The 11,413-nt window shown below is 37.0% G+C and overlaps 1 protein-coding gene across 1 annotated transcript in view; it reads right to left on the reverse strand.

The window, feature by feature from the left end:
* Positions 1–261: 261 nt before the first annotated feature.
* LOC110109812 (conserved oligomeric Golgi complex subunit 8) overlaps positions 262–11,413 on the reverse strand; it is a 36,123-nt gene continuing 24,971 nt past the window's right edge. Inside the window, exons 6-12 of the mRNA XM_020841009.2 lie at positions 9,681–9,755; positions 9,029–9,325; positions 8,283–8,350; positions 8,144–8,198; positions 1,679–1,817; positions 814–998; positions 262–728 (exon numbers count right to left, since the gene is read on the reverse strand). Of these exons, the coding sequence (XP_020696668.1) occupies positions 438–728; positions 814–998; positions 1,679–1,817; positions 8,144–8,198; positions 8,283–8,350; positions 9,029–9,325; positions 9,681–9,755 (1,110 nt within the window). The 3' untranslated portion in view covers positions 262–437. The remainder of the gene's footprint in view (positions 729–813; positions 999–1,678; positions 1,818–8,143; positions 8,199–8,282; positions 8,351–9,028; positions 9,326–9,680; positions 9,756–11,413) is intronic.

Consider the following 11,413-nt stretch of genomic DNA (forward strand, 5'->3'; position numbering starts at 1 on the left):
TATACATTTACATGTCTAATATTTAAATTTTATATTTATATAACATTTCAGCATCTCAATTATATTAAAATAGATGCATATAAAAATGCATTTTATTTATAAAAAATAAATATTAGCAATATTTCTACATGATTTAAAAATTTAAATATTATACAAACAAATATAAAAAAATAGATGTAAAAAATCTAAATATATAAGAATTCAATGTTATGCATGTAAATACCTCTAAAAAATCTAGCTCTTAAAACATTACATAACATGTACAAATCAAAAGAAAATTTTCAGAAGGTGTTATGAAATAGATGAAACAAATATTGTACAATCCAAAGTAGAGCAGAAGAAGATAAGCATAACAAAGGAATATTAATTATATTGAAAGCTAGCAAAGCAAGCATCAATTGGAGATAGCTTACCAATATGAACTTCAATATCTCAACCTAAGAAGAACTGCTTTGGGATTCAGGCTTAGTTTCTGTACCATTCTGAGCAACATTTGAATTATTGAGCACTTCAGCATCAACAATGGCTGATTTTTCTTCCATTATCGCATTACCATTTTCAGTTGCATTGATCAATTCAACATTAAGTGATGATTTTTTGAACCCTCTATTTGAGGATACTGTTAGTAGTTGACTTACACCATCGAGCAAGTTCTTTCTTTCTATGATAAGGGCAGCTCCCGCAGGGTAACAGCGACCGAAACAAGCTGCACAGTAAGGATAAGCCACCTGTAAAAAATGTCAAAAACTTATTAATTAATTCTGTGGATTGTTTTAATATAAGAACGAAAATGGAGATTGTATAGGAAGATACCTCAATAAAAGCTTGACATAGTGAAAGGAAAAGAGAAGATTCATTTCCACGGAGCACTCTGACGGCGTTATAGTGAATTAGAGAGTTTGAAACAGTTTGTAGGCCATTAATAAGCTCTTGAGCTAATAAATGTTTCCGACTTAGGGGAGCACAGGGCCTTAAGTCATTCATGGCGGCCGAAACTCCTGAAATAGACAAACCAAAGAATAGAATGATAAAACAAGAATTTCAATCATTCATGGATGTGATGAGCTTTTTAAAAGCTGGCGAGATGCAATTTGTTTATGAAAAAAATCCAAGGTTTTAGCATATGAAAACAAAAATTAGGATATCCTTATACAAATTTTATTAGGATGATATTGAAAATCATTAAACGTATTTTTAGATTAGCTCAAAATATCTTTCAAATTCATTATGATAATTTGTATCAGGATATCCTGCCGGCATTTTTCTTGGCTTTATATTTATCAGAGATGAATAAAGAGATTCAAAATTCACAAACTATAGATGTTACTAATAATTCAAAAGAGCCATACTAAATGATAAAAACAATTTATGCCAATCTTATTATGAGTTTAAATTGAGATGAAAAAGGGTCGTCTATGAGGGTTTTTGAATAATAGCCCAAAAATTTTCTCTCAGGTACAAGATGTTGCTATGGATCAAGAGAAGAATACAGTAAAATGATGTAATTTAACTAAACTTTTACCAAAAACTTTCATGAACAATTTGTTAATGCCAATAAAAATATCAGTACCTTGCTTCTTCAAAACTTCAACATAGCATGGTTCTCATGATATGGAGAAATTAAACAAGCGAATCAAAATAATCCAAGCAGCAATGTAGCTGCAATTATGAAATTTACCATTAACAAACACTGCAAGAGGTGGATGCTCCATCAAAACAGAAGGTGGAGTCACATCATTCTGGTTTTCCTCAGTAGCACCACTAGTTGTAAAGCCAACAGATGGAAGAGGAACCCAACGATGTGAATCTAAGACCACCTAAACGCAAGAACAAACTTGGCAATATTCATTCCAAAAGAAAACGAAAATAGAAAGAAATCCATAAGTCATTGAATTGCTTTTAATAAAAAAGATATGGCATGCATAATGCTATGTTTTCCAAAAGAAAAAGTTTCTATATAGGCTTATTTAGATTCCAGAATAACAAATAAAAGGAAATTAGAGAAAGAATTGTAAGTGTATACCATAACGGTCATAATCGTTGTTCTAGGATCATGAATTATTTGGCCATTGTTTAAAAAGTGTTACAAATTACTTACTAAGAATAAGAATTTTCATGTTACAAATGATGGGATTCCATGAAAATATCTTAACGTTTCTTACACAATTTTATGAACACCAACACCATTATCTAAGCCACTAGAGGTTGTTGGACCTAGAAATGTGCTTCAAAAAAATTAGGTTAAAAAAGGTTCTGTAAAATGCATAGGTGGTAATTGCACAAAATCAGAGAGAGAAGAATAAAAAAAATGGGGGTTGGTTGAGTTCTATATTAAATTCACATGAAGCATCAAATTCCTTGATTTAATCTTGGCAACAGCAGCTTTGAACCAACAATTTAAGCTCCCATTCATCCTTAACAATCATCTTGCTTGTGTATCAGAGATGTGGATTCAGAACATCAGTGGGTTAAAAATGTATAATATAACTGGATGCTGCAGGGATCAACATAAGATGACAAGGTAAGCCAATGATTGGCAAGGCTAGATACCATCATAATAAGTATCAAGGACTAAATGAGCAGTCCCAGTGAAGGTTCTGAGCAAATAACTTGTAGAGAACAAAGTTGCAAAGAAAAGCTGAGTTGGTTTTAATAGCTAGACAGGTGCTGATTTTCAAATTCCAGCTTCAGTTCACAGGTTCATGTTGACCTCTGCAACACAACAAAAAGAAACAAAAAAAGGATTAAAGAAATCACCTCTGCCGCTGCCCATCCTGGTATCCTGCTCAAATCCCGTCGAATCCCGCCGCAGCTACAGTAATCCTAGCTCTCCGATTCGGTGCTGAAATGTCCTGTCTCCCGCGTGCGAAGGCATGCTGGATCGAGTCTTTAAATACGACGATGAAGCAAAGCCCTCGGTCCCTTCTTCTTTGCTTCATCCCGTTACTCCTTCGCTTCCCCACTCAATCGCAAAATCTCCCTCCTCCCTTCGCTGCTTCCGACTTCCTCAACATCCCGCCAGCCTAGATCCACAACAGCTCCTTCCGGCACATAAAGCTCCCTCTGCCTTGTCCGAAACCCACAACCCTCTTCCTCTTACAAGCAGTGGAAGCCCTAGCCCAATTCCCTTAGCTGGCCGAACCTCATCTCTCCGACGAAGCCCTCCAACCTCCAAGCCAACCACCCTAGCCGGCATCTTTACCTCCACAGACGACGTCCCTTCTTGTCCAATTGGAAGTAGCGATGGGAGCTCGCTATGAAGGTAACTTTATCCCTTCCGTTCGCTTCTTCGGCCAAATCACGTAAATCCGCCGAACTACAAGACTTAGGGGCTGATTTAACTTTAGTGGGATTTAGTAAATTGTAAATTCGGATTTAGTAAATTCAAAATGAGTTAAATCCTGAAAACTGTTTGGTATGTCAAATATTAAATATTATTATGATTATTTTATGATAATAATTAAATTAGTTAAAATTAGTTATAAAATAAGAAGAGAGATATTTTCTCGCCCCGACCAACATGCCAACTCCATCATCGGTCGCTAAGGTATAATCCCTTAACCTTAAAACTCCGAGAGCCTAACTCGAAGCTTGTAGCGCGACAAAACGATCACATATACACGCTTTTGTTAGCGTGGTGGGAGAAAGTGCGTCGCGGTGCTCGCAACGAGGCGAGTAATAACCTAAACCCCATTTCGACGTTCACGGCGCACCGGGAAACCGCTTATACATGCCTTTATTGTGTGTGGTGGGATGGGAACCCGGTGCGACGCCTACGGCGAGCAGATTTACTTATAAGTACCCCATACGCGGGGAAACAACTGTGTTTTCAAACAGGTACACTCGCCGACCCCATAGACGCTTTTATTAGCGTGGTGGGAATGAAGACACGGCCGCGGTGTCTAACGACACCTACCATACACGCCTTTATTGCGCGTGGTGGGAAGGTCCAGTTTTTCGTGGTTTCCCCTAAACAGGGGAGATGCCAGGAGGCTGCCGAAATCTACATTGACGGGGGACTATACTTGGCTTAAATTGAACAAAACTACAAGGGACTTGAACCTACTTTGAATAACATTTGGACAGCAGGGAACTTTGAACTCAGACTTTGAACATAACTTGAACTTAAACTTGCAAACTTTTGAACATCAGAGGATTTACAAACTTGGACTTTATCTTGATTTGAACCAAATATAAGAACTTGAACTCAAGTCAATAAATAAATAGGAGACCTACATGAACAAGTAATTGAACTTGCAAGGACACAAGGGACTTGAACAAACTGCAAAGGAAACATATATGAAACTTGTAAACCAAGAGACTTATATTTCAAAAAGCATGATTTGATGATTTGTTCATAGGCAACAATGCAGGCTCTCAATGAACATAATAACTAACCTACGACCATATACAAGGGATGTAACATGTTTCTAAGCAACATTAGAAAAGCTATAATGAACATAAACACTTATGATGCACAAGAATTCAATCATCATTTAATTTGCAAGCAATCATCAACAAGGATCAAGGACATGTGATCTACTTGCAAGTATTGATCAACGAAAACAAAAAAGAATGCAACAATATAAATGCAAGATGATCATACAAATTTTCCAACAAATGATAAGGGAAACTCATGCGATTGATTGGTTTGAGGCAATTGCATTGGCTACAAGAACTATTTAAGCAACGACATAAAATCTCTAGAGAAATCTACCAAGAGTTATCATGACCAATCAGAAAGAAATATCAACAAAACAACAATTACCTATAAATGAGAAGTGACTACAAGCAATGATCGATGATGAGCAAGTTCTCCATTTTTCATCCTTAAGAAACAATCATTACGAATGTGACAAACAAAGGAGAGCTGAAATATGCAAGTTTTACATGCATAAGCTGATATACTAGACTCCTACAAGTACGAATATGACTTATCCGCAAGCAAAGGAAAATGACATACAATAAACATAACATGTCTACAAGCAAAGTGGTATGGTTACAAAGAAGATACCCCCCTTTGCCATTGAGGTCACTTAACTGCATTTGTCAGTTCAAGATAGCAGCCACTAATTTCGAAGCATAGGGCATCAATAAGGACACAATCATTCATGGTTAAAATGATTTATTTTTTTAATTTAAGCCAACAACAGAAAATGATGAAGATGACATAATCTGGGGTCACTTATTGGTTTCTATATGAGCTCTAAGAAAGAGAAAGTCACATCAAATCATTATTTTCAAAGATAGAGTGAATCTCAGTTCAACCAAGTTCTGAACATTGAGTTAGGTAAGATTATTGAGGCTTGCAAGCTTCTTGGTGAAAAAGTGTTCATGCAGCTAACATACCAACAACAACAACAACAACAACATCAAGCCTTTATCCCATTACGTGGGGTCGGCTACATGAATCCTTTTCTCCATTGTGTCCTATTAAAGGTCAAATTCTCGTTTAAATCTAATAAAGAAAGGTCATTCCAAATATTTTCTAACAAGGTCTTTTTAGGTCTGCCTCTACCTTCCTTAACATAAGTCAAATCTAATACCTCTACTCTCCTAACCGGGTCATTGGAAGGCCGCCATTTTATGTGACCAAACCATCTAAGGCGACTCTCTCTAATCTTATCTTCTACTGGAGCTACTCCAACCTTTTCACGTATATGCACATTTCGTATCCTATCTCTAAGGGTAAAGCCACTCATCCACCTAAGCATCCTCATCTCTGCCACACTTAACTTAATATTATGCTTCTCTTTTATTGGCCAACCACGGATAAATACAGAAAGGACTGCGACACACATATGCTTTTACAAGTCGTCGTAGGAGACCCGCAGTGTACACAAAATGTTAACTATGAACAAAATACCAGATGACTATAGCAAGTGTAAATGCTTGCGGGCCACTAAAAGAGACCCGTTGTACACCTAATACGTCACCGGATCTACAATACTGATAAAATAAGACAAAAGGCGTCTACGAGTTCCCAAATGGAATGTTGTAGTCAAACGACAGTATCCCGTATAACTGAAATATTTCAAAATACCCGTACATGCACAGTAATTTGTATACACATAGGTACACAAAATGGGCAAGTGCAATCACAAAACCTGCATGGCCTCGGTAAGCGTGTTGTAGGAACACACGATGTCTAGAAATATTGCGCATGTCAATAAATTTGAACCTGGCCCTCCTAAGCAGGTAAATTAAGAGTCGAGAAGGTTTAACAAATAATTATAAAATGCCCCCAAACACCCGCATGGGCCCCGACGAGCGTGTTACTGGTATACACGTGGTGTATAAGGATGCTGCGCGAGTCAATAAATAAGCCCAAGTTCGAGCACGAACATTCTATGCAGGTAGATAGGAGTCAACACGGCTCGAACCATCAAGCAAATCTACGGTCATTGTATCGACCTAGATATTTGTTTTATAGTTCATGTTAGGCCTTCAAGGCCCTTAACAATAAAATTTCATCAACAAAAACATACACCCAACGAAGAATCCGATCCTCTGTCGACATCAAATAGAGACGAGAAGGTTCAATCCGATAAAATGCAAATGAACACATATACTACCCTGAAAATGGTCGCATTGAACGTAGATCTCAACCAGAGGGGTTAACTCTACATTTTTTTTAAATGCCTCCCAGAAGCCCACAAAATCCAAATTCCAAGAAAATCCTAAGTTCCAGAATATCTAAAACTAAAATCTAACCATAAAACACTTAAAGAAAAATCCATCCACCCTCCGCAAAAGTTTGCCGAGGTGGACAAATTGAAGTTTACTTCAGCTCACATAGAGCTAATGCGTAGTCGAAAATATCACTAGGATCCATTCTTAAATAATCTCCTGCCAGTAAAGACGTGGTACGTGTCCTCTGACCGACGGTTTTGCCACCAAACGGCACCACAGGATAAACGATTATGACCCGGGGCCCACTGAACCGAGTGGTTTTGCCGCCAAATGGCACCACGAGATAGCGGTTATGGCCAGAGCTAATACGTTCCTTAGTGGCATCAAATCCTTGAGATATTAATCAATATGATATGATCGATAGGGCACAAAGCCCTTTGTTAGCTAAGGTGGATTCAAAATTGTCCCCTTAGACAAACATCCATCCCAGGTCTACAAGGTACCCTTGGACGAAGCAACCCATGGCTACCGACAAGGATCATTTTGTCAGGTTGGGTTGACTACCTCCTCTGACTAAGGAGATCAGGGACCACGATAGACCAGGACGACGGAACCATGGAATTTTGATCAGGTCTATTATCCATTCTCCCACCATCCGCTTTAAGTGCAAGATGGTGAAATTTCCAATTTCAAATATCAATCTTTCAAATACTCAACCCGTGCTGCTACTATATGTCTGATATTATGTATCTACGAATACAAAGTATCTTATCGACAACCGGCCTTAATCGAAAGTTCTCTCTCGTGAGCGAGAGGGGTAATTAACTATAAAGGCTTGCACCTATACGAAACCAGAACTTAGATCATAAAGTCCTCGCAAAATGAGGGCGAAATCTCTGGGTAGTGTATTATCTACAAACTCATATGCCTTCCCAAAATTTATCCCGAAACTTAATTCCATTAAAACTCCCCCGAAGAAAAGCAACACGGGGGAGGCCAGGGCCAAAATTTCGGAGCCCACAGTTAACCAGTTTAAATGCTCCCATGATCCAAGAACTGTTTAACTATAATCATTCATCATGTATTTCAATCAATAAATAAAAACGAATAATTTCACAAAGGTAACCTCTAAGCAGGACTCAATTTTGAGGAGCTGGGCTCAGGAATAACTATTAGGACTGCCCAGGGAAAGACAACACGAACTTTGTCCAAGGAAATGGACAGTGATAAATTCTTTATATATCAGTCATAAGCATCTTAAAAGGATTCCAGCAGCTGGGATAATGCTAGCGATGATAATGCAGATAACGTGATATGAAAATAAATAAGAAAAGGTCATAAAGAGACTGAGTTCAGCCGCATAGATGATTTAATATAAATGTATGCCAATAAGGATTCATAGAGATGGAAAATAATAAGAAATACAACATTATCATTCTACAGGTTAGCCAGGAGTTGAGTCTAATTAAAAAGCAAAATTCAAAAGAAGCATTTATGGAATGAAAATTACCTGAAAGTTCTCAACAGCTGTGCTCATGTTCTTTGAGAACAAATTAATAACTGCACTGGAAAGAGCCAGAACATGCTAGTAAAGATGGTAATCATAGGGTTAATCAACTGAATTGCATTAATGGAGTGTAGATAAATACTCTTCAAAAAGTGGTGGAAGCAAGCCCCTAAAATCCACTCCTACCAAGCCAAGGCCCATTGCACAATACTGTAGAGAACCCAGCACAATGTTAATCGCACACAAGAATCCGTGACATAAGTAGTGATAACATATTCTCATGTATCTGGGAAAAAACATACAGTGTCGATAATCCAATATAAGCAGCATAATTCAAAGGCTACATGAAGTAGAACTGGCAGACAGAGAGATCACAACTCTATATACATGGAAGATGGGAGACCAAACTCTACAAGTAATTTAATATGCATACAAGTAATGGAAATAGCTATTATCAAGATAAACAATATCACATCAAAAGCAATTCTACAAAACAATATCCCGAAGTGGAATAGATGAAAAACAGTAATAGAAAACTTAATTATGAGAAAAAAAAAAACTCAAAGAACACTATCACGATGGATATAAACAAATATACTCAAACTATCACCATTAAAGAGCATTAAAGGAAGATCATTTCATGATATATTGCAGTCACATGGAGAAATGATTTGCATTTGAGTCTACTAAAACAGGGTGGAGTCTACGCCTATAACAAGCTTAAAGAGTGCCCTTCGGTGGGGATAAAGAATTGCAGAACAGTTCACAATGCCGTATCAAGATAGATCCACCAAATAATTTTCACATATGCGAGCACAAACAGAAATGCTGAACTGAGTGTTGTGATCATGATAATAGGTCAGACAACTGGGAGTAGAGTCATTTTACCATGCATTGATCAAGGATGTTTGACAATGATCCACCTTCGCTGATCTTGGGGAGCATGACTTCAAGAGTGCCCAGGTGATTTCTGATTTGATGCATTGACCAACTGAAAAGAAGCCCGCCATCATAGCTCTCATCATTCCCAGATTTATCATTACTAAAAATGGCCCGGTACTGGTTAACAACATCAAATAGGTGCATCCTGTGGCAGTTAACCATTCCTTTCAGATACTCATAAACATTCCTCTGGTCCAAATCATCTAGGATTCCGGAAAGCCATGCCTCCCTACACCTCAAGAACTGTCAGCAAAATATAAACTTAGAAAAAGCAATTAATTTATTAACACAATGATCACCGTGCATAGAATATCACAAGCAAAACAATCTTAAATGTTAAAGCAGCAATAAATGCCCCGCTTAGTAGCGATGAATCATAAATCCAACTGCATAACCACTTAAAGAAACATCAATTTAAATTCATGTTGAAGTTGATATTATGCACGGAAAGAACATCCTGAAGCTCTAATCTCTAGCAATTACCTAGAAAAGCATTTATATGGCTTGATTCTAGAGAAAAGTATGAGAAAGATACGAATAGAAAAAAGCGGAAAAGAAATCAACAAAAACTAACAAGTTTGATGTATATCATACCAACCTGAAGACGCATCTCTGACTCACTAAAAACTCCTATGCGCCTCAAGTGTGCCACAATACGAAGACATTCAGGTAACTGCAGATTATGAAAACAACCTTAACATACACTTAAGAAAGAAATATACAAATTAATTACTAGGCAATTGTGCCTAAAATTCAAAAAATTGGAAACAGACAGCTATGTTCTTCAGATGCATTACATTCAAATGGCTGTCTACAGCTGTAGGCAACAAATGGAAAGTTATTTTACTAATTGACGCAATAAAATGTGAAGAGAAATTTTATGAGGTGCGTTTATCCAATCATGTTATGCAACGAAGGATCTCTTCTCACCTAAGTGATCTTTTCTGTTGACTTCTAAAATATCCTGGAGGATGAACACAGTTTTCAGCATTTGAGGTTTTCCCTTCAAATACCTTTTTGTTTTATATAGCTAGTTTGAGTGTCTCTATCCTGATAGAAATTTGAAAGTTTAAACACGCTGGAAACACAAATCATGTGCATTGACATGAACAAATTAAAGATCATTAGAAATGTTTTTAGTATAGTTATTTTGATTTGCAATTTTCTATTTTGTGGTTTTCTAATTTCAATGTTAGGTTTGAATAATAATATCTATGATGTTTGTTCCTATAAAAACCCGGTGTCTCCTCTGAACTTTCCTTTCCTTGGTTCCGTTCAATGTACGGATTGGCTCAGTTTGATTAGCAAGCTTCTTTATTCAGAAATCCCTATTTCACTTAGCAAGTCCATTATTGTAAGAGTTTTCCTGTACTCGACTGAAGCATTAAAGTTTCCTGTGAGCACTGGAATCATGCAATATACTTTACACAAGCAGGTTATATTTTGCATGAACTTTTTTGCGAAAGTTTCGCATCACATGCCATCTCTAATACATCATATATGGGCGTTCATGCTTGCTAGACACCATTTTATGTGTCTGCGATTAGTCAAGTCTATTGGGTAGATTACTGTAATTATTAATTAGACACATGAGGTATAAAAAGTTATTCAATGATTGCTTCATGAAGACTTTACTTCCAAACACATGTTGATTGGATGCAAGTTCTTTAAGTGTCGTACAATTATTTATTGTAAATATTCGGGGGACACTATCGTCTTATATTAACATGAGAACTAAATATTTTATTTGGCTAATTCTTTCCCATTAGCTTTTCTTCTACATATTTTGTGGTTGATTTTGTGAGTGAGATTTATTTTGGTCAAATATATTGAAATTTGAATTTTCTAGTTGTGGTGTAAGTCTTGATCAAAGTATAACTCTTATGACCTCAAATGTCTGTAAGAACTTCTAATTGGATGACATTAAATTATCAATTGCGTTAAACTTGTGTCTTCTAATTGTCCTTAAGAGGATGATTATTTATTTAATTGATGGCTGTGGGCTCCGAAAATTCGGCCCCGGCCTCCACTCGCTTTTCTTATTCAGCGAGGGAGTTTTAACGAACTAAGTTCCGAGGTAAATTTTGGAAGGCAGATGGGTTTGTAGATAAGACACTACCCAGAGATTTCGCCCTCATTTTGTGAGGACTTTATGATCTGAGTTCTGGTTTCCTATAGGCGCAAGCCCCTATAGTTAATTACCCCTCCCGATAACGAGAGAGAACTTTCGATTAAGGCTAGTCGTCAATCAGATACGTAGAGATACGTGTTATCTGGCATATAGTAGCAGCAATAGATTGGATACTGATAGAAATTGGATTTGGAAATTGG

This window comes from Dendrobium catenatum, unplaced genomic scaffold, assembly GCF_001605985.2.
Source record: "Dendrobium catenatum unplaced genomic scaffold, ASM160598v2 fragScaff_scaffold_819, whole genome shotgun sequence".
NCBI classification, from domain to species: Eukaryota; Viridiplantae; Streptophyta; class Magnoliopsida; order Asparagales; family Orchidaceae; genus Dendrobium; species Dendrobium catenatum.